Source organism: Pteropus medius, unplaced genomic scaffold (assembly GCF_902729225.1).
Source record: "Pteropus medius unplaced genomic scaffold, Ma_sr-lr_union100, whole genome shotgun sequence".
NCBI classification, from domain to species: domain Eukaryota; kingdom Metazoa; phylum Chordata; class Mammalia; order Chiroptera; family Pteropodidae; genus Pteropus; species Pteropus medius.
The window spans coordinates 10,440,688-10,464,808 of record NW_024355990.1 but is presented as its reverse complement, the minus strand read 5'-3'; the positions used below and the strand labels follow the sequence as shown (position 1 = coordinate 10,464,808).

Genomic DNA, 24,121 nt, shown 5'->3' with positions numbered 1-24,121 from the left:
GTCTGATAAGTCAGGTGACAGTACATGTGTTTCTATTCTGTTCCTTTGCCTTATTTGCTTTTCCTTGTGCCAGTGGCCTCTGTCTTTATATTTTATTTGTGCTCATTAAACATTGAAATGTAGTGAGTAAACCAATAATTGGGCCTCCATTAGTAGTAGTATTCTGTGGAAAAATGTTTTTCAAGTTCTAAAAATATTGGTGTAAAAACATTATTTTGAAGCATAATTGATTTAACATTGAAGATTGAAATTATTTTATGCTATAGAGACAGTTTTGGGAGTTTCTCTGATGCTATGACTTAAAAACATTTATTTTAGTTGTGTTGCAAGTAATATAGTGCTTAATGTTTTTTCCTCTAAGACAGCTAAAATATCAGCTAAAATGTCTTCTGATTTTGCTGGAATCACAGACTATCTCTATTTGATCAACATTAGTACTGTAATAGGATATTTGGTGAATTTAACCAAATCCTGAATAATTTGAGGAAACAAACTGACAGAACCCTTTGTAACCAAACAAATCTGCTAAAGAACTAAACAAAATAAAATGTCAAAAGCTAGTTTTCACTAGAGAGCATTCAGATGTCTGTATTTATGTTTAGTTTAAATTATTTATTTTATTATTGTGATTGTTTGCTTCTTCAACAATAAATGTTCAGTCATGTGATTTATTCATGCTATTGGAACATTATTTTTGGATTTGCTTTCTGTCTAATGTTTTCTTAGACTTTAATGTTTCACGTGTCAATTTTTTAGACATTTTTTATTGTGGTATTCTTCCTTGAGGTATTATGAGAGAACACATAGTTTTCTAAAAGAACATAAGCAAAGTAAATGTTAAGACTGTTTACAGATTGCTCCAAGTCCATGTTACTTGTGGATTACAAAGTGGGAACATTTAACTTCAAAGCACATCTGGCTGCTGTTATAAAATCAGAAAATAGATTGCTTGTTTCTCCCCAATAGACGTAAGAATATGCTTTACCATGAATAATTCTCATTATATATTAAAAATGATTATGAGACAAACTCAGTATATTATAAATGAATAACAGTAAGATTTATACTTGTTTACAGTGTTCATTGTTGCTTTTAAATATTAGAATAAAGTTTATTTTGGTCTACTTGAGAAAGGACATTTAGGATAACAGAACTAGTCTTTTAACATTTGTATTTAGTGGCTTTTAAAGATGTAGAGGATGAAATAGGAGTTACTTCTGCATAGTCCAAAGGCTGCATGTAATTAACTAAACCAATATTTTGTACCCTGCTTATAAATGTAGAGCTGGGTAAAAATAAGTCACAAATGGTTTTCTTGGCTTTTGGTTTAAAATTTTAAGCTTAATTAGAGCTTGAACATCTTTGAGAAGTCTCTGTTTCTCCCTTTATTTTCCTCCTTATGTTTAATTTTGCTTCATGAATTAAGGTTTTATGTATTTTCAGATTTGCATGTGTCTTTGAAGAACTTACTTTCAATCCGGGTTTTCTCCATTCTAAAAATAGAGAATGGTTATTTACTTTTATATATATATACCTTCAGACAATAAATATTTATTGAGTGCCCTTTGCTGCCTGCTGGAAATTTGTTGCCCCTGTTTTTCAAAAAGCTGTGTATACATAGTACAGTGTTATTTGCTAAAAAATAATGCCTCTTTCTCTGGTGTGATATTTACATGAACTTTATTATATTTTTACTTAATAAATATTTCCCAAAGTAAATGTACTAATACACCTACCAGTATTGCACCACATCTGGAACACTTTTATTGTTAAATTTTTAATGTATGCCAATCATGGCTGTAAATTACCATCTCATGGTGGTATTACTTTACATTTTTCATATTTCTAAACAGATTGAGCATATTTTCATGTTTATTTGCCATTCATATTTCTTCATCAGTGAAATGTCTCATTTTTCCCCATTTTTTTCTAATAGGATGTTGTTTTTTTATTTTTACGCTTTTACTTTTAAAGACCTTTACACATTTTAGAGACTAACCATTTATGCAAACCTCACCTGCCAATTTATGTCTTGTTTCGTTACACTTTTTATGATATATTTTTTTGGAGAGAAGTCCTTAAAGTGGTTAAATTTATTAATTTCTTTTCTGTTTTTGCTTTTTTTGTTTTTTGTTTAAGAAATCTTCTCTACTCTGAGGCCGTAAAGTCATTCTTCTAAGTAGTCTTCTGAAAGTTTTTATAGTTGAAGCCATAAAGGCATTCTTCTAAATAGTCTTCTGAAAGTTTTTATAGTTTTACAAGTATTTAATCCACTAGACATTTATTATATGTGGTGCAAGGAAGAGATCTGATCTTATTTTCTTTCACTTATTGAACAAATTCTTATTTTCTCAATAATTTGCAATGCTAGATTATTCATGAATCATATTCTCATATATATTAGAGTTTCTAGTACTTTCTAGTTGGTTCCATTGACTTATCTTTACTACTATAGTTTTATGTTGTCTCAGTAAGTCATCCCTACTTGATTTTTTTTCTTGAGGCATGTCTTCTCTATTCTTGTCCCTTTATTTATTTACATACATTTTATAATGAGCTAAGTTTTCCAAATACCCTTTTGAGATTTTGGTTTGGATAAATTTACTTAAGGAGAACTGAAATTTTCACAATAATTGAGACTATCCACAAACATCGTTTCACTCTCTATTTATTTCAGTCTTAATGTCTTATGACAAAACTTAATTATTTTCTCCATAAAGAGTTCCTTTTTTCTTTCCCTTCATGTTAGACAACCTTCCTTCCAAGGGGCCTTTCTCTAATGCAAAAGTGGCTCTCTCCTCAGACTGCCTTCTCTTGACTTCCCTGTCTCCAGCACATTGATCCATCGGGTTTTCCCATCCTGACCACTTATGCTAGGCCTCTCTTCTTCTACAGGAAGGTCACTATTTGATGACATTGTGTTCCACCACCGCTGGTACTCTGAGGTAATGGCCTCATTTTTTCTCATGCTACCACTCTGGAACTGATTCTGTTGACGTGTGATCTTTCTTGGGCCACTTACATGTTAATGGAAGGTTTTAGTAATCTCTTTCCCCATCTTATGAAGTGGGCATGGGTCATGGAGATCTTTATTTGTTCTCTTCATTGATCCGTAGAGTTTTGGAGGATTGGGAGAGAAATTTAAATTCAAGCAGTTGCCATTGCTTAATAGGAACCAGTCTTCAGGTGGAAAAAAATTAATTTGTAAATTTTCCCTAATCTAAAATATAGTTACTCTTCAGATCCTATTTGTTGTTATAGAGGCTTCTATTTTTTTTTTTTTAACTTGAATAAGTTCTATTTTTAATTGGTTTTCCTCTGTATTCTTTGATTAATTGTTTATTCATCCTTAACTGTATTGTTAATTTGGGTATAGATTGTTTATCTTCCATGATCATTAACTATAATAATCATTTGAGGAGCTTTTGAAAACACAGCGAGGTTTTGGAGGAGCGTAGCCAAGTAATATATATTTGAAAAAATTTGTCAGTTGATGCTGTGGTATACTTCAGGGTAAGAACCACCGTCCTAGATTGATGTCACAGTTAGTGTTATATTTATATTCTTGTATATTTTGAGGTTACCCATGTAGTAATGAAGAGGAATTTTCCACTCAAATCAGCTCTTCTGCTTCTGTAGACATGCTTGCCGCATAGGCCGAAGGGCAGGGTGACCTCGAGATCAACTGAAGACTCACCCTTCCCTTTGCTTGTTCTGTCTAGATAACAGATGTATTGCCTTTGCTTGTTCTGTCTCTGTAACTACTCATAGCCCATAGCAACTCCTGCACTCTGTAATTGCCTGAGGACATATTAAACAATCGGCTCATGCCAGCTGTATCTGTGCGGATGAGCCCTATAAAAGCAAGGTTACTCCTGAACTTGGGGCCCAGATCTTCACAGCACTAGCTCTTCCGGGACTGCCAGTGTAATAAACTTGAGTTCTCCAACTCTAGGGAATGATGCTTAATTTCTCACCAGTCTGATTTTTCTGCAACAGTAAATTACGAGTTTAATATGTCAAGAGATTATTATTTTATATAATTATTTTTAATTGTCATTTGTGAATGAAATATGAGATAACAATCAGTGTTTCTAATTTATCCTATAGTATATTAATTCAGTAAGTAGTTTATTAAAATTCTACAACATGTTAGGCATTGTGCTAGGTACCAGGAATTCAAAATTGAGAAGTCATCATCCTTACACTCATTGTGCTTAAAGACAAATGTGGAGGCATACTGATAAACACTTAAAATATAAGAGCTATGAGAGACCCACAGGATACTTTAGGAACAAATAAGAGAATGGGATCAGGTTCAGTTTCCTCCCTCCCTACCTCCTTTCCTTCCTTTCTTCTTTCCTTCCTTCCTTCCTTAATTTTAGTTAGGTACTCACTACTTGCCAGGCCCTGTGGTGGAAGCTAGGGGTAGATGGGTTGCAACACAGTCATAGTCTGTTTTCAGAGTTCATACTCTTTTGCAGAAGATAGATGTTAGATCACAAAAGGGAACAAATCCGGAGGGTACTAAGGAGTAGTCAGAGCTTAACTACATTTCCTGGGGGAAATGATTCCTCAGCTGAGAGTCTTGAATAAGTTAACCATGTGAAGAAGTTGGGAGAATGATCTCACAGGTTGCAAAGACTCAGATATGGTACCGTGTTGTGCTTTCAAGGTAAAACAAGTTGTTTGGTGTCCTTGGAATATGGGGTATGTTGGGGGATAGATGAGCATGAGAGGTAGATATTGGAGGAGTCCCAAAGGAATTTTGTATTCTAGTTGCTATTATGGAAGTAAATTTAAAGATTCATACATTGAATCTGCCTAGGAGTGTAGTGATTAAATTGAGACCTGAAAGACAAATAGGTGTGTGTTTACCGGGGTTGGAGGAGTAGACGCAGTAATGCTTAGAGGTAGAGAGGCATAAGAAGACCTATCGTATTCTGCTAATATAAGTCATTCAGGATGTGAAGTTAGGAGTGTTGGAGATAGGGCTGGGCCGTGAGTCTGTGAGGGGATCATGAAGGTGCATTTGTGTCCACGAAGGAGTTTGTGATTCATATTTCATTTGTTAGTGGGCCACTAAAAATGTATTATGCAATACTCATTATAAAAGACAAACGAAATACTAAGACATGTAGGAAACATTTTCATATAGCAACTTAATTCTATATTTTATCAAATAATAATTAAGACTCAAAAATTAATGTCTTTATTTTATTTTAAATTTTCAGATAGAAAATCCTCGATACCTGAGACAGAAGCCTATCCCACTTTCTGTGGTAGGTGAGAATTCCATTGGACTTTTCTTATTATTAATAAGATAATCATTAAGTTATTTACGGAAAGTAACACAAGTCCACATAGTGAAGCGTGATAGTCTTATTAATCCTATCACTTGGAAGTGAATAAGTCATTTTTTTTCCCTCTAATGTTGATATTATTTTGGCATGAACTTCAGGCAATTTAGAAGTTTGCTTTTGGGTTAAGGATAAACCAGGCCTGAAAAAGTATTGAATAACTCATACTCATTCTACAGATGACACCCAAATTCAGCCTGAGAAAATCTAGCAGTCTCCACGAGGATCATTTACTCTCCCGAATGCATGAGAAAGAGGTACGATTGAGATATTTCTGATGTAGCTAATTAGTAACTGTTTTTATGTTTTGTGTAATATGAATTTTCAGGTCATCATTAGAATAATGATGCAGGGTAGGGAATGGTTGTCCTAGGTACCAATTTAAAGTAATGATACAGGGTAGGCAGGGTTTGCTTTTCCATTATTTAACGCCCATCTTCCATTTTGTGTGTCCCAGCTGCATGCCTGCCACACTGGATGTGTGCTGAGGGACCCTCTCCTGACTGTCAATTCCCGATTGTCAGGGGGCGAGGGGACTTGGCAATGTCTTTGACCTCAGCGAATTCTTCCATCCTCCTGTTATCTTTCTAGTCTCATTATTACTATTTTTACTATTCGAATTGATCTGCTAAATTAAGGTATGCTATAGCTGATATATGACATACTATCGTTCTTTGGTTATTTGAAAGTAGAATTATTAAAGAGGCAGTATTCTTTATTGGTTAAAAGCATAGGCTTTGGAGTCCAGAACACATGGACTTAAATCCTACTTAGTAGCTGTGTGAAAATGGGTGGATACCCTCTCTTAGCCTGTTTCCTCATCTGTCTTGGGAGACATCTGCTTTACAGGATGAATGAAGATTCTGTAGTCTGAAGCACCCATATGTTCCACATATAGTAGTCATTGAACAAAGATTAATTTACTTTATTATTTTCTGTCTTTAAAACTTTCTAGGAAGTTTAAAAAAATCATTATTATTATTTTTATTTTTGGTCATGATACCAATGAAACACTTTGGTCATCTGTGTGATATGACAGAACATTATTAGATTAGGAACCTGAGACACTGTGTCCTTAACCTCCTTTTACCATTCTCTAGTCATATGACTCAGACATGTTAAGAATACTAGTTTAGCTTTTGTTTAAAAAGAGGGTAATTATTGATTTCACAGGGTTGTTACCAAAATCAAATGAAAATAATGAATATATATGTAACTTATAAATTATAATGTACTATTTAAATGTGCAAATGTGAAAAATGTTACTGGACTTAGATTAATGTTTCTAATAAATTTATTTAAATAATTTTATCTTTTTATTTCATTTAAATGAAGATGCCCCAAGGATTTCTAAAATTTAATTTCAATTTGTTTATTTTCAACATGATAAAATTTTCTTACCACCCTAATTATAAAATATCATAAAAAGTATTGATTTTTTTCCTTAGATATTCCGAACAATATCATGAGCATATAAGTTTATTTTTGTTGATAATAGAAGAGGAAGGACTATTTTTTCTTTTAAATTTCAGTCTGGTAGAATTATTAATATTCTATCTGTCATTTCATAGCTCCTCTTTAAAGCATGCAGGGTGTTTTTTTCCCTTGGTGCAAAACTAATATTTTTTAAAAAAATCTTTTCAATTAAAAAGAAATTAGATTTTATAAAACGTTTTTGAATGTAATACTTCTTATATTCAGATGTACCTTCTTTTGAGCTCTTGTTATGAATTTCTTTTTAAAAATTGTCATTACTTATTTTTACAAGTCATTCCAAGTCATTTACAATCATTTTTCTTTTTACTTTTATTTTGTACTATTTCTTACTGTTGAGGCTGCTTACCATAGAATAATTAAAATAATTGAAAGGAAATGATGGCTTTTTAAAAATTTTTTGGTCTTTCGTGAAATAATATCTTTATGATGACATCCTGAGCCAGGGGTAAACATACCAAAATTACCCACATATGTGTTGAAAGAAAAAATATTTACAGCTATCATGTATTGCATCAGAGATTCATTTTTAAATGTGCGTGGCTTTATTTTTCCACACCCGTATGTTTTTGTTTTTCTTCTTGGCATACTGTAAAAATATTTTGGCATCATTGAGAAGTTTGCATGTAAACATCAACTTACTTCATATCTTAAAATATATTCAGTGTATATTTTGGCTAAAATAACCCTTTGTGCAATTACATAGTCATCTGACTGTTTTTGAAAAAATTTTTTCTTCATCCTAAAATATTTGAAAGTATATGCTAAGTTGCCCAAATGAACTATCTTAGTTTCATCTTTCTTTTAAAAAGTAATATTTGTGATTGTAAAATAGTTTATGTGGGTTTCTATTGAAGAAATTTTGGAAATTATAGACATATGTAAAGAAGGAAATAAATCACCTAGAAAATGAACACTTAGAAATAAAAACAGTGGTAAAATATCATTGTTTTATCTTTTAATCTTTTCATTGTATCCAGTAAACATACTTTTCCTTAGAAAATTGAGATATCACATGTATTATTTTGTATATGTTGAGTATTTTTCATGCTATTAAATATTCATAAGCATCTATTTTTAATGACTGTATTTATTGTATTTCATATTATGGAGGTATCCCCAGTTTAGCTTATCCTTCTTGTTGAGTAATGAGATTATTTATAATTTTTGCTAACATAAATAATACTGGGAAGAATATCCTTATATCTTTATCTTTATGTGTATCTCTAAATATTTATTTAGGGTAATGAATTGTATCTTACACGATAAAATTGAAAGGATAGATATATGTTTAGTGTCATAAACAATTTAACTTCTAGAATAAAAATTAATACTTGGAAGCCTATTGAAAATTGTATGTTCCCAGCAGCTACAACTCAGGAATTTATTATGTGCAAAATGAGAATGAAAATAAAAAGGCAGAGATAATCAAGAGCTATTTAAAGGCAGAGGAAAGGAGCAGTTCAGGTTGCCTTCGTAAATACAAAAATACTAATTACATTTTTAATACAGAACAAGTATTTTTCTTCACAATTCAGTTTTAGGAAAACTTTTTAAAATAATTTCACTTTTGAAATAGTAAAAACTAATTATAGTACTTTATTATTGTTGTCTCTTTTCCAGAGGTATTTATCTACTTTAGATTTTTTCCTCTAAATTTGAATGCATAGTTATGTTGTGATATGCATAGTTATCCTTTGGAAGGATAATCTTATGTCTAGTTGTTTAAGTCGCTTTTATTAAACATTTACTTTTGGACATGAGGATAAATGCTTTTCTGTTTTGAAATTCAGTAGAATCTTGTATGTCTACATAAGACAACCCTGATGTGCCTTGTTCGTGTGTCATCTAAAAATGCTTTTATTGTTGCTGGGTGGTGTTTTAAAAATAATAAATGTGGTGTTTGAAGTGAGTTAACTTTATTTTAAATTGAAATATTGAATATTAAATATTTAACCTTCTCAACGTGTAATCTTTATTCTTCCAAGGTAATCATTGCTATAAATTTAATGTGTTTTCTCTTTAAAATTTTTTGGGAATATCTCATTTTTTAAAAATATAAATGAGCTCATAAGTCATACTCTGTATATTGTTTGCTTTTGCTTTTTTTAACTGATATATTCAGATGACTTTTCTATATCAGAAATATGGCTTCATTCTTTTAAATAGTTGCTTCGTATTTCATTTTATTGATGTACAGATTTTATTAATATAGTTTCCTATTGAAGGACATAGATTCTATAGAGTACTTTGCTGTAACAAAGTGTTTCATTATCCTTTATATCTTTGTATATTTTATGTTTATTCTTATGTGATAAATTCTATAACATGGAATTGCTCAGGCACTGGGTTGCAAATTTAAATTTTTGATTGATATTGACAGATTACCCTTAAAATAAGGTTATGTTTGCCTAGTACTGCAGGTGTGGAGGAGAATGGGGAGTAATGGTAATGGGTATGAGAGTTCCTTTTTGGAGTGATGAAAATGTTCTGAAATTAGGTTCTGTGATGGTTGCATAATTGTCTGATTTATTAAAAACCATTGAATTGTATACTTTAAATAGGCAAATATTGTGGTATGTGAATTATGTACATCTCATTAAAGCTATTAAAAAAGGTAACGTCTGTTTGTACTTGCACCAATAGTGCATGAGAATGTCCGTTTTCCCATTTCTTCATCAACACTAAATTATAAACATGTTCGATTATCTGGGAGAAGAGAAATAAGATCTTGTTTTGACATTTACATTTTTTTTATCAATATCATGTTAGAATGAACATGTTTTTGTCTGTTTATTATCTTTTTTAATTTCACATTGTGAGCTGTCATTTCTTACAGTTTTCCATATTTTCATTGAATTGTTTGTTTTCATATAAAGCAATTTATATGTTAAGGAATTTGGTCTTTGTCATATGTTGTAAGTATTTGTCTCTATATGTCTTTTGATTTATTCCTGTTTTTTTTTTTTTTAATATATACAAGTTTTCTTTCAGTTAGATCTCTTAATCTTTTCTCTATGGCTTCTGGTTTTTGTATCACACTTAGAAAAGCCTTTCTTATTCCAAGGTTATGAAAAAAATTAATATTTTTAACTCAAAATCTTTTTATATTTAAATTTCAGATTCATTTCAGAGGCTTTTGCTGTGAATAGTGATGGTAATCTAGGTTAGTCAATTCTTAATTTTATAAAATAAAAATAAATAAAATAAGAATTTTGAAGGTTGAAATGCTTAAGTTAAAGAATGCATTAAGTATGGAGAGAATCGAGTGTTATGAAATTTTATAGATTACAGAATTTATCTGTATCATGAAACAGTTAGTAAAGGATTTAATTCTGTTGAAATTTTAGTGTCCTAAAATACTTCATCAACCTTTAGAAATCCAACTTTATAAAATGCAACTTCCATTTAAATTGTAATTGTGTGGAAAATATATAGATGTTAAGTGAGTACTATTAGCAATGTTATTTTATTAAAGAATTGTAGTAGGCTATTGTGGTGGCTAAAAATACATTTGTAAAAATATTTTAAGATGTTATTTAAATTTTCAGTTTATTTTGGGCATTGTGGGAAAACATATGTTCAGTGACAGTGATCCTTTATTTTAACTTTAGCCTGTCATCCACAAACAGGCTCGGACTTGTTTGCCTTTGTAATTGCTAACACATTTCCTGTGATATCCACATCACAGAACTGTGTGACAGTGAGCATCATCAAGCAATGGCTTTTTTAAAAATTTTGTATTCTTAAAAAGATGTCCGACATAAAGACATTTGGAAAACTGTTGTCACTGAAAATGAAAGAAGAGACAATACAATGAGGGGGGATCAGTTTTCAGAGTAACCATCAATTTTCAGAGAGCAGATGGTAGAAATTGCTCTTTTGTGAAATAAAATAGTTTTCCCTTGAACCTCACCTCCACCCATGTTGAACGTTCCCACCTATTGCCTAAAAATGGATATTGCTTCTTTCTTACATTTAATGCCAATTAAACATTTTTCCCCTTTGTGAATCTGCTAGTTAAATGTAGAATTAAACAAATCCAAGATAATGAAATCCGTAGTCATTGACATAATAAATGAAAGAACTGATATTTAAAAACATTACTTATGAATATAGCATTCATATACCCACAGTGTCACAAATTGTAATAATCGTACAAAGAAATGCCATTGTAAACAACACCCTGACAAAGATTAGATCATTGCCAGTATCCCAGAAGCTGTCGTTTGGCCCTTCCCAGTTGTAGGGAAACTTCCATCTTTCCTACCAGTAACTGCTATCCTGACTTTTCTGGTGATAATTTCCTTCCTTTGTTTCTAAAGTCGATTTTACCACTGATGCCTTTATCCTTAAAAATGAAAATATTTTTATTTTAGTAGATTTTGAGCTTCATATAAATGGAACTAAACTTTATGTAGTCTTTTGTGTCTTGCTTCTAATAGTATGTTGGTGATATTCACCCTTGATATGCCATATAGTTACAGTAGGTTCATTTGCATCGCTTTCTGTTAAATGAATCTGCCACAATTTCTTGCTATTTTGTTGATGAATCTATTCTGATTTTTGGCTTTTACAAACAATAATCCTATGAGCAATCTGATACATGTATCCTGACACACATGTGCAAGAGTTTCTTTGGAGTAGTGGTTCTCAAAGTGTGGTCCATGGACCCCGTGGTCCCTAAGACTCATGAGGTCAGTGAGGTCAAAATTGTTTTTGTAATAATATTTAAATGTTGTTTTTTTTTTTACTGTACTGATATTTGCATTGGTGTAGCAAAGACAGTGCCGAGTAAAACTATATCTTGGCCCAAATCAAGGCAGTGGCGCTGAATTGTACTGGTGGTCGTTATATTCTTCACTGCCACATGCTCACAGGGAAAAAAAATCATGTTTTACTTAAGAATGTCCTTGATGAAATTAGCAATAAAATTGTTAATTTTGAAAAAATCTTGTACCTTAAATGTGCATCTTTTAGCTATCTGAGTGATGAACTGGAACTATGCATAAAGAGCTTATGCTGCCCATCAGAGCACGGTGACTGCCCAGAGCGAAACACTTTGATTCTTTCAGTTATGAGCTGCCATAGCTGCTTTTTTTGTGGAATATTGTTTTTATTTGAAAGAATGGCTGACTGACACACTGGTTCTTCAGACTCAGATATTTGGCAGACATTTGTTAAAAATGCACAAAATACAAAACAACCGATAATGTTACTAAAGAAGAAATTGGACCTTTTAATTAAAATTAGAATTTTGGAAAATGTGTCAATCACTGTGAGCTTTAGAACTTTCTAATACTAAGACTTTTCTAATAAGATTGGTGGTGATATTAACCAATGTGAAGTTTTAATATTGTGTGATGAAATTGTCAATGTTTGGAAATCTGTATAACTCGCCAAACTTATATTTTCCAAATGAGTGATACATGATGTTATCAAATCACGCCTGGGTAAAAGACTCATTCCAAGTTCAAGGTAGACCAATAGAACTTACTGTGACAGAATATGAAAAGTTTCAGATTTCACAGTGTAAGCAACTTAAAAAATCTAGCACTTGTCAGTGTTTGTTTATTTAAAAAGAATAGCTACAATTATTTGAAAAGAGTACTAAAATACTCCTTCACTTTACAACTACGTATTTATTTATGTAAGGGAACATTTAAGGAAGAACTAATTCCAATATTATACAGATTCTTCGAGCTAGTAGAGGAAAAGGTAATGCTTTTCAATTCACTTTATGAGAGCGATCCTGACACCAAAGCCAAAAGGACATTCCAAGAAAAAAAAGTGGAATCCCAGTAAAAATAAAAATTTCATAACCAAGTTTATTATCAATACATTGAAAAAAGACATTTAATAAATGATGCTGGTATAACCTTTCATTTATCTGGAAGAAAATAAAATTGGATCTTCATCCTTTAAAAAAACAAACAAGTGAATTCTGGAGGTACTAAAAATTTAACTTACAAATACCCAATCAAAAAGTTCCAAAACAATACAAAAATCTTGCAGAAAAAATCTAGGAATTGCAGGACCTTTCTAACTCCAAAACTTTCTCAAACTCAGAACCTATAAAATAAATATTTAACTAAAGTGCAATAAAAGATTTTTATAGTAAAATATATAGCAAACGGGATCAATATAAAAATAATAGATTTGGGGAAAATATTTGGGACAAACTGTGTGTTAATGCATACCAGGAGGTCTTATTGATTGACAGAAAAAATATGGATCAAATTGCGAAAGAGTTCACAGAAAAACATATTCATATGGCCCAAAAACACTTGAAAAGGGGCTAGAACACAGTAGTTTTCAGGGAAATGCAAATTAGAGTAGTAAGAAGACATCTACTTTTCTGGTGGAAATGTGAATCTACCTTTATTTTTATTTTTTTTATTTACTTATTTATTTTTTACGCCTACAGCACCTGGTATTCCTGGGTGGTCTCCCATCCAAGTACTAACCAGGTCTGACCCTGCTTAGCTTCTGAGATCAAATGAGATTGGGCACGTTCAGGGTGGCATGGCCGTAGACATGAAGCTACCTTTAATAGAAGGCAAAATCTGTTCAGATATACCCACCATTGACTCATCCGTATGTCTTCTGAGACTCCCATCTCATAGAAATCAAAGCTCTAGTGTGTAGGGTACATGTATGAGAATGTTTTTTGGGCTTTATTTTTAGTGGAAAAAGATTGAAAATAAAGAGAATATTCGTTAAGGGGAATGTTGAACAAATTTTGTTTTCTCATTAAGCAATACTTGATAGCAATTAAAAAGAATGAATAAAATCTATAGCAGGTAAATTTTGAGAGTTCATGAGAGAAAAGCAAGATGCAGAAAATATTTTTTTGTTTTGCATGTGGAACAGTCATCATAAAAATATATAGGTATTGCTAAGGGTATAGTGATAATAAGAAGCTAATTTTTTAAACTCTCTTATAACAATCCAGGGTGTTTAGGAAATGCTCTGCTCAGTGGTGTCCCTGGGGACTCAGGCTCGTAGGGAAGCTCTACCGTCCTCAGCATGTGACTTCAGTCTCTGGGTCTAGGATGTCGACTGTTCTCTAGAACCTTATCTTTAAGTGCCGCCCTTCAGAAAGAGCGTGGAGAGAAAGCCACTTTATTTTTAAAGATGTCCAATCAAAGTTGCCTGAATCATTTCTGTCCTATATCATCCCTCTTGACCCAAATACCTAGTCACATGGTCACGTGCAGCATCCTGTGGTACAGCCATGTACCCCATTCATATTTGGTGGTAGCTATGGGGCCCCCTAAAAAAGAAGAGGGAAATAGCTATCTGGGGACACTAGTAGTGTGCCACAAAACCTCATACTATATGCATTCTTGCTCATACTTGTATATGATTCTGTAAGCATAGCAGAAAATATGAAAATATACTAGGTTGTTATCATGAAATACCCTGTGCAGGTGTTGATATGGGAAGAAATAGGGACGAGAGGGAGATATTTAAATAAAAAGGGAAATGAATACCAACAAGTGCAGAGAAACTAAACAAAATAAAGACTATATAATCTAATTATGTTTATGTTTTATATGGTGTTTGTATAGGATGTATAACACATTTTAAAAATTAGAAAAAAAATACTAGCATGCACTGTGTATGTTTAAATATCACTTCTTCCCTTAATGTGAAGAGTTCTAAGGAGATTGGAAACTGTTGTTTAGGAAAAGTCTATACATCTCTAAGCCTGAGGGATAAGATAACAAGAGAGATAGATGCCTTGTTTTTATTTTTGTACTATGTTTATAAATAAGCACAATGAATAACAATTGGCATTATGAAATAATACAAATTAACACTTTGAGAGTAGAATATACTGGAGGTATTAATCAGGAAGAATCTTAATTACTAACATGATAATTTCCTCTGATTAGTAACTAACAGAATTCTCTAAAAACATGATTATAACAATTAAATGTCTGAGTAACTAGAGGGATGATTATTTCATGAATCATTTCTGCAGTTTGCTCTGATGGTTATTGAGCTGTAGAGAGAGTGACTAAGCAAATACATCATTTGATTGTGATGCCGATAATGCTTTGGAAACTCCTGGACAGTACGGATGGTTGACATCAGTAATGTTAGACCTTTTATGCCTCACAATTTCATTGCTACGTGGATACGGCAAATAAAGGCAAACAAATTTTCAGTAAAATTACAATGGCTACATTTTATACTTTATCAAAAGTATAGTAAAGTAAAAATTTGTAGTTATTCTCCACATCAAAATATATCTTGCTTTTTTGTACATTTTGTTCCTTTTGACATGATAAGAGATAGTTGCTCAATGTTAAAACTTTGAAATAACATTAGAAGGAGTTTCTTGGTATGTTAAAATGTATAAATGATGCCTGTCTAAATAACTTTAATACATTTTTTTCTTACAAACCCATAAATGGTTATTATGCTATTTTGGTATTCTGCTCATTTCAGCATCAAATGTTACATACAATTTACACAGGCAAAACTGCTAAGAATAAAAAGTAGCATTTGAATAAGAAATGCGTTCTGTGGGAGTGAATGTTGAACACCTTACTGGATAGATTGGTAAGTATTCCTTTAAAAAAAAAAACAAACCTTAAAGTTCGTGCATATTCAGTTGAGTAAAATGACATTGGTAATTGTCCTAAAATTTAACTAGTTACCCTGTAGGTAGGCTATTTTTAAACACGAGGAAATACTTTTATACTGAGTGAGCGCAGTCATCAGCTCTATTCATTTGGCAGGAATGTCCAACCTCAGAGCTATTCTTTGAAGTGCATACTTCAGAGAAAATGGGGCCCGGTGGACTTTGTAAATAAAATTTCTTAAGGTGTTTCTAAGTAGAAATTTCAGAAATTCTCTTAAAAATAGCCTATGGGGAATGCCCTCTAGAAAGTGAAGCTATCCGGTTTCAGTTCTTTGCTTTAGCAGTAGGTTACCCATAGCTGGCTTGTCATACATGCCTTTCGTTTCTGTGGAGTCGTCCCTTTCTCTTGATGGCTGTCTACCTCTTTTTCTCGAAGTGGGTGGTTTAGCCCTGGGGTGGTTTAAGTAATTGAGTGGATCTTCTGGTCTTATTGCCTGGGGACTTGGTCACATGAAGCCAGGCTTTCCTCTTTCCAGTTATCCCAACTGATTCTCACCATCAAATGTTTTTAATGGGGGCAAATGGCCTAGGGGGGTATTTCAGTTCCAACAAACCTCTTTAATGTTAGAGGCTTGATAGAGGACAAGTTGAACAATGGCTGATTTTAGAAATGGAATATGAGAGCTCTCGCTTTTCTTCCGCTTTTATTTCTTAGCTCCCTCTGCCTTAGCCTGGCATCGAAGGTTCCATGATTTAGGGTGTTATTCGTTTGTCTAAATTTTATTTTATTTATTTTATTATTATTATTATTATTATTTGTGCCTACAGCACCTGGTCTTCCTAGATAGCCTCCCATCCAAGTACTAACCAGGCCCGACCCTGCTTAGCTTCCAAGATCAGACATCAGGCTTGTTCAGGGTGGCATGGCCGTAGACCATGGACTGTGGCTCCACTGGGGTGTGAACCCACGACCTTCTGCATGTAAAGCAGATGTGCTAACCGCTATACTATGGAACCATGTCCAATTTGCCTAAATTTTAAAACATAATTTTAACAGATATGGACATATGTATATCTGTATAGTACAAAGGGAAAGAACTGCGATACAAAGTTTAATTATTTTATTCAACCAATTTATGAGAAAGTCCTTTAGAACTTATAGTTCAGTTCCAGGGAAGAAGAAAGTACATGCAAACTAACTGTAGGGAGATATTGAATCAGTGTTCGGAGGTACACTGAGGAAGGAGACATTACTTTTATCTGAGGAGCTCCATGAAGACTTCGTGGAAGAAGTGACATTCGAGCCAGGGGTTGAATCGTGTGTGAGAAGACATGGAAGCGGGAAACCAGAGTGCGCGCTTAGCTGGCGCTTGCAGACCACTGGGCTGGCGTGTATGGCAAGGAAAAGGAAGAGATTGTGGCTGTCAGCAATGTGTGTAGCTGCCAAGCCAGGGCCGGGGAGCTGCGGAAGTTTGACCAGAGAATGACATTTTCACAACTATGCTTTAGAACAGTAAGTAGGCCGTAGAGTCTCAGGTCCGTGGGGAGGAAGATGGCCCTGAGGAGTCACCAGTGAAGAAAGAGACTGTTAGCAGTCGAGGTGCAGGTGAATTAGGGACTCTGCTAAGTGGTGACAGATGAGGGCTGCGTGCTGGGATGGGACTTGGTGACTCACTGGATGTTGAGGGTAAGGGAAAAGGTGGGGTCAAAGATAAGGAGCTAGATGGCACATAGTAGATCTTGTTATTTTACTGAACGTTGGGTTTAATGTACTAGAGGATGTCCAGTCCGACTGGAGCTATGTAGCAGGTGGTGGGAACCAGAAAGAACGTGAGGCTGCAGGTAGAGCACTTCGATTCATCTCCATGGGAGGTTAGAGCTAAATCACCAAGGGCAAAGTTGGAGCACAGTGAAGATGACTGTGGGACTCCATTGGAGGGAATGCCGTCTGCAGGGAGTCGCAGAGAGCTGGCGATGCAAAGGAGACAGACACCTTTCCCAGGGTGAGCGGAGAACCAGAATTGCACACTGCCGCAGGAGCCCAGGAGAGAAGGGAGATAGTCGCCGTGCAGATTGCTGGAGACAAGGGGATGAGGTTTGCCCTTATAATTTGTGATCAGAGGACCTTTGGATGAAAAATGAAAATGATGTCACACCGTGACTTTTGAGATCACAGTTTTAACAAAGGACAAAGACATTGTGGAGACAAAGAAAGAAGTGGAAGTAGAAAGTATGGAATACTGAAAAGTTTTTAGTTAAAAATAAGAAAAAAGGAATGATACTTTATGGCGAGAGCTGAAATATTTAGACAGCAAATTCTGCTGGTAACTCTTAATTGGGATTTAAAAAAATCTATTAAATATCACTGCAGTAAAATGTGGCTTCAAGCAATGTATAAAGTCCTAATGGCTCTGAAAAAAGTAGGAGCCCTTAATTTAAAAAATTAAAAGAGGTCTTTAGGGAATAAAAGTTGAACCACAGTACATTTTAAAATACTGTAATGATTTATGGTTGTCAGTCTGTCTGCCTGTCCCTTCTCCCCTCCTCAGTTGTACCAGGTTTTCTGTCTTAGGCTAGCATTCCTTGTGAAACCCATAAGATTATTTTTTAGAAAGCGTAGTCTTTTCTTCATTTGAGTTCTTTTAACGTATTAAGTTGGTTCAGATAGGTGAACCCTCATATTTAAAAGCTGCTCAGCGATATTTGGCTTTCATTTTTCAGCTGGACCCAGACTCCTAAGTGTGAATCCAGGCTTTGTACCTTCCTGGCTTTGAGCAAGGACCTCTTTGTGTTTTGGTTTTATTATCTGTGGAATGGAGATAGTAAAGGTACCCGCTTCTGAAGGTGGCTGTGAGGACTGCTACATGAAATAGTGCCTGTGAATTTCTAGGAACAGGGCTCAGCGTGTCACGTGTAATCGATCAGATATTCATTTTTCTTCTGTAATTTTTTCTTCCTACTCCTTGCTGCTGCTGCTACTGATCTTGCTACTATTTCAGCAGTAACTGTTACTGCTGCTGCTACTACTACTTACTATACTACTGCTTACTGCTACTAACTGTACTGCTACTTACTATTACCACTACTGCTACCACTACTACTTACTGTACTATGACTTACTACTACTACTAACTATAGTGTTGCTTACTATCACTACTACCTACTACAACTACTTACTATATACTACTGTTATTACTACTGTTAACTATACTACTACTTGCTATCACTGCTACTTCCTATATTATTACTTAGTACTACTACTTACTACTTATTACTTAGTATTGCTACTACTAGTGCTACTATTGCTTTCTTGTATTTAGAGAAGCTGGTTTGTGTTGTTATGGTTTGTCTTTATTGTAATAGCATCTCTAATCGATTAAGAATTTTTGCCTTTAAGTGGCTAATACCATGTTTTCTATCTTTCTATTTGTATCTCTGTCTCACTCTCTGTTAAGTTTCTGTTACTATATACATCACCCGATTTCCTCTTACCCTTTCAAAAGTTGTCTTTTGTCCCAAATTCCTGCTAATTCTATAGATAATTTAATTCTTGGTGTTAATGGCTAATAATGACTTAATATATAATCTTTTTTTCTAATTTTTATATTGGTCCCAGAGACTTTATCATTTTAAAGTTTAAGGTAATAGTGTACATATGTAAATTATTGCCTACGATGTTTGTAGCCACTTCATGTGACTGTCGGTATTAAATATACTCTTTCTATCCCCAAACAATATAGATTGTATAGTTATCTCTTTTTTTTCCCCACAGAAAAGTTATCTTAAATATGTTATGTGGTATATGTATGTTGATTTTTAATGTTCTGTATTTATTATTGGTCAGAGATATTGACCAAAATTAGAAAAACAGGGAAAAATGAAGCAAGATTTGAAGACTTGAGAGAATTAGTTTCTGAAATTGTTTAGAAAAAGGATAAATGGAATATAAATGAAATAATGCATTATTGGCCAGTTATCTTTAACTCGTGTAGACTTGGTTTTCCATTCTATTAAGGCAAATCTGTGGAAAGTCAAAGACATTTCCCAAGCTCTTCCAACATGGTGGGATCAAATCTACAAACTCTGTCTCTTAATAAGGCTTGTTTTTAGGCTTTGCTAGGCAGGTTTAGAGTAGGCCTGTGTGGTCTTCCTGGTGTTTCATCTGGATGCCCAGGTATATATAAGTTATTAAGAAGATGTCTCCACTCTGGCTGACTGGGCCTTCAATATCTCCCAGCACTGTTTAACCTGTAGTATCTGTTAAATTTCCTACCTTGTAGTAGCCATGCTTTGTTACTTACCTAGTGTACACACATGCAGCCCATGAGTCCGGACTGGAAGAGGGTCCTGCTGGGCAGTCCCATTTCTCTATTTCCCTGTGCTTAAGATTCCAGCTTCTTCAGCTGCCCTGAACCCTGATCTTTGCCTTCTCAGTTCAGAAGGGCAGCAGTGCTCTACCTGGACGGTTCTTCCTATTCAGGGAGCCAGAACAATCGTGGGGCTCAGGTTATGAGGATGACGGTATTGCAACCGCCTATTTTCTAATACCTGAGAACAGTTACCACCTGTATTTTATCCCTTTTTATGGTTGTAACAGTGAGAGGTGAGTTCAGAGCTAGTTACTCCACTATAACCTGAAGTGGATCTCCGTGTGTCTTAAGTTTGAAATCAGTAGTGTGTGTTCTGAGCCCAGGTAAAGAAAATGTAATTGTCATTTGGAGTTACTTGGAGGTCAAACAAGTTAGAATTATTATATTTATTTAGTCTTAATACCAGCCTTTTGTGTTAAGCTAAATTAAGGCTGTTTACTGTCTTATATACATATATGTATGTGTATATAGGTGCACACATATATATTTATGTATATACCTATATAATTATACACATATATATTTATGTATATACCTATATAATTATATCTTGTATCCTGTATTGTCTTTAGATACTATACTAGTAAGATTGTTTCTGTATTCTCTATTGATGATTTATCATGGATCATGCTCTAGAGGGCAAGGTGGAAGTGGTGTCAAGGGAGGAGTTTCCAGAGAAGAGATACTGCTATTTTTTGAAAAGGATGGCAGTAGAGAAACTTTCTAATATTATCCTTATAATAACTTGATATTCATTATCATAACCAAGTTATCAAACCTTACATTGGCAATATTGGAACAAACCAACATCCTCCTAATAAGATGGAATGAAAAAGGATACAACATCATTCTTGCCAAAATCTAAGAAGTCCAATCATAAGGAAGCATCAGACAAATCTAAACTGAGGGTCATTTAATAACTGGCTTTACTCTTCAGAAATGTCAAGGTTAAACACAAAGAAAGACGGTTCCAGACTAAAGGAAATATAGTTGATATGACAGCTAAAGACAGTGCATGATCCTGAATTGGATCCTAGACTGGGAAAAAATAGCTATAAATGCTGTTATCGTGGTAATTGATAAAACTTGACTGTATACTGTGCATTAGATAATATTGTGTTAATGTAAATTACATTTTCTGATTTTGATGACTGCTCTGGTTATGAAAGACGGTCTTTGTTTTAAGGAAATATATACTAAAATTTTTAGGGATAAAGAGACATTGCTGTCTCTTTCTCACAAATGGTTCGAAAAAATTGTGTGTGTGTGTGTGTGTGTGTGTATACACAGATATAAAATGATAAAGCACATGAGGTAAAATGTAAACAATTCGTGAATCTGAGTAAAGGGCACATGGGAGCTTCTTGCGCTATTATTGCCACTTCGCTTTCAGTTTAATATACCAAAGTAAAAAGTTATACTAGAACAATAGAATTTGGATAACTTCTAAATTCTCTTTGGTTGCAAGAACAGAGATCTATCAAGCTACCTAAAATAAAAAGGAACATAGAAATCTTTTTGAATTTATGCCTTGTGTCATGGAGACTATTGGAACCTGAGGTTGCTCACCTTGTATTTCAGCTGCCCTGTGGTTTCTAGAATTTGCCGTTTGTGTGTTTGCTTTGCTTTCTTCTATATACTGGATTCCTCTGCTCTCTCTTGGTTGCTGCCCCTCTGGAGCTTGTGTTTGTTCCTCAAAGTGATTAATTTGCTATCTTCATTCAAATCTCTGAGAGAGAGAGACTCTGACATGATTATTCTCTAGCTAATGGATTACGTAAGCATGTGTCAGGTATTTATTCCCAATCTGGTCGACCAAAATTGAGGTGGAGCAGGTGGGAGGTGGTGGCTTGGGTTAGAGTGCACAGTCACGTGGCATTTAGGGCTGACCCGCAGAAGCCGAGGATATGACAGGTCCTTTTGCATGTATTGTGGAAAGATATGGTAATAAATTATGTCTCCTATATCTTCTCAGTTTCGTCGTATGACTTTTTGAGTTTGATTCCTTTTTAATAGACCCCCCAAATGCTTCTGTTAATGATCTTCATACAGACTTAGATTACCTAGCCCTCTTTCTGCTAAAATGAGGAAGAAATATGTAATTTAAAGGCAAGAGAATGGAAACATTCAGAATTTTTCCTTTTGCATAGTGAATGGATGACTGCCTCTCTGTCCACCACTCATAACATTTAAAAATTATGACTCTGTGCTATGTTAACTTTTCTTTGTAAAATTTCTAAATTTCATTTTGGTGTGTTGATTTGATCATGTATGTTTATTTTAAGTTCAAATTCATTGTTTATTTAAAACAGTAATTGAAAAATATAAGGTATATTTTTAAAAATTTCAAGAAAATGTTTCGACAGTATATTTCTAGTATTTTAAAAGAAAATTTTTCTGAAGGTTGTAGACTGTTTTTTGTATAGCTACTTTGTGCCAAACATTGTACTGAGTATGGTTACTTAAATATCATTGAATATAAGTTTTGCAGTTCATCAAGATAAGGATAATTATCTTTAATTAGCAGAAGAGAAAATAGAATCTCAAAATGATGACTTGCCTCAAATCACAGCAGTTAATACATAGTAGAATTAGAATTAGAGTTAGAAATAAGGTCTGTCAGACTCCAACGTAAGGAATTGCTGGTATCAGGTGCTCAAATTCTTTTACATTTGAGATAACTGACTTTGTGTTGTTCTTAAAGCCTGCTACTACTATTCTTTTAATTCTATGATGCCTTTGTTATTATCAACAACTATTGGTTATGTTTTTACTGGCTTTGCTTGGAACACTGGTGCATTAGATGTTGGTTTGAGGAGGACAGAAGTTGTTGATGAATCCTTGAAAGGGGATAAAATCACCACCTCGAAGGAGTCGCAGTCTACGATTCCAGGAGAGAAAACTGGAAACTCTGTTAACAGGGATGCGTGTTTATCAGTAATATGCTGTATTTATGGGCGTTCATTCTTAAACTATCACATAGGTAAAAAGAGTATTTTTAAAGGAGCACATAGATGCGAAAAAAGAAAAAAATAAAAAGGTTGAATAGAGACTTACTCAAATATAAAATAATAAACAGCAAAATACAGAGTGAATTTAGCAAAGAATCACTTTAAAATGACTTGGGGGGTTGGACGGGAGTAATTGAGGAATTTGTATTTAGTAGTGTCAGTTTTACCTATTGAGTGAAATGTATTTGGAAGATTTTTAATTAGCTTGGAAGTCATCAAAGAATGTTACCAACATGTTGGTATATGTATGTGATTTCCAGACCTGTGGCTATGGGGTAAAAATGAAAAATGATAGTCTCTTTCATTTAGGGAGTTATTTTAATTTAATTGTGTATTTTTGCCAAAGGGAAAAGTAAATTAACACCTTTAAAATATTTTTCTTCAAGTTGGACATGAAAACAAAAATGATAGAAGCTAAATGTCATGAAGAGAAGCTTAAACTTCAACAGAAACATGATGCTGATGTTCAGAAGGTAGGGTATATTACCATTTATTGTCTTATTAATATTGACTATTTGAAATATTCTAGGTCTTGTGATCGTTTATCCACTTATCCATCCAACCACCCACCCACTCACCCACCCACTTATGTACGTACTTGTGATAATCTATGTTGTAGATGTAATTCGCTAAATTAATATCCCAGCAAAAGTTGATCTTTAAACTTTATTTGCTAAACATACGTGTTTATGTAAAGCCTTATAGTTGACATTACCTTTTAGTTCTTCTTCCTCTGTTGTTTGAATGCTGGCCTTCTTTTAGTCTTTTATCTGTATTCTGTTCTCTTTCATAAAAGCTGATATATCAACTGTAAATACTGGAGTTTGTTTTGGCCTGATATTTTTTCCATTTTCTGGCCAAAAAAGGATCTCTCGGACTTAGTTCTGTTTGGTATAGACTGCATGCTACCACTGACAGTACTCTGCTTTTTTCATTATTGACGTTTATGCTTTCCAATGTTTCAGTCTGTATTTTTAAATAAAATTAATTTTTCTTGTTAGTGGGCAAAGCAAAAATCATCAATTTATAAGTATCCTACATGGAATTTGAGTTCATACTATATTTTAGTAATGATTTAAAAAATTAATGAGATATATATTCAAATAGAAAGTTGACATTTATTGTTTCAAAACTAAGCTTGTAGTTCTGCTTCACAAAACTGAGTGACAGACATGGAGGGAGGGAGTTGAGGCCACAGTATAACGTAACTGAGCTTTCTTGAAAGCAAAAGTATATTAATATTTAGTCCTATATGTGTCTGGCTCATCTGCTTTCAAAGCAACAAGAAGG

General features: G+C 33.7%; 1 protein-coding gene and 2 pseudogenes across 13 annotated transcripts in view; 1 reads left to right on the top strand and 2 right to left on the bottom strand.

The window, feature by feature from the left end:
* The window catches only part of CEP112 (centrosomal protein 112), a 327,899-nt gene that overhangs the window by 33,804 nt on the left and 269,974 nt on the right, over nt 1–24,121 (top strand). For 10 of the 13 annotated variants that reach the window (XM_039859703.1, XM_039859699.1, XM_039859702.1 and 7 more), the window contains 3 exons: nt 5,235–5,282; nt 5,540–5,617; nt 23,218–23,304. In XM_039859703.1, the coding sequence (XP_039715637.1) occupies nt 5,235–5,282; nt 5,540–5,617; nt 23,218–23,304 (213 nt within the window). Of the gene's footprint in view, nt 1–2,409; nt 2,946–5,234; nt 5,287–5,539; nt 5,618–23,217; nt 23,305–24,121 lie in introns of those variants that run through there. The other 3 variants (XM_039859708.1, XM_039859710.1, XM_039859706.1) reach the window with 3 other exon arrangements.
* Nucleotides 13,273–13,391, bottom strand: LOC120600399 (uncharacterized; annotated as a pseudogene).
* Nucleotides 16,270–16,385, bottom strand: LOC120600457 (uncharacterized; annotated as a pseudogene).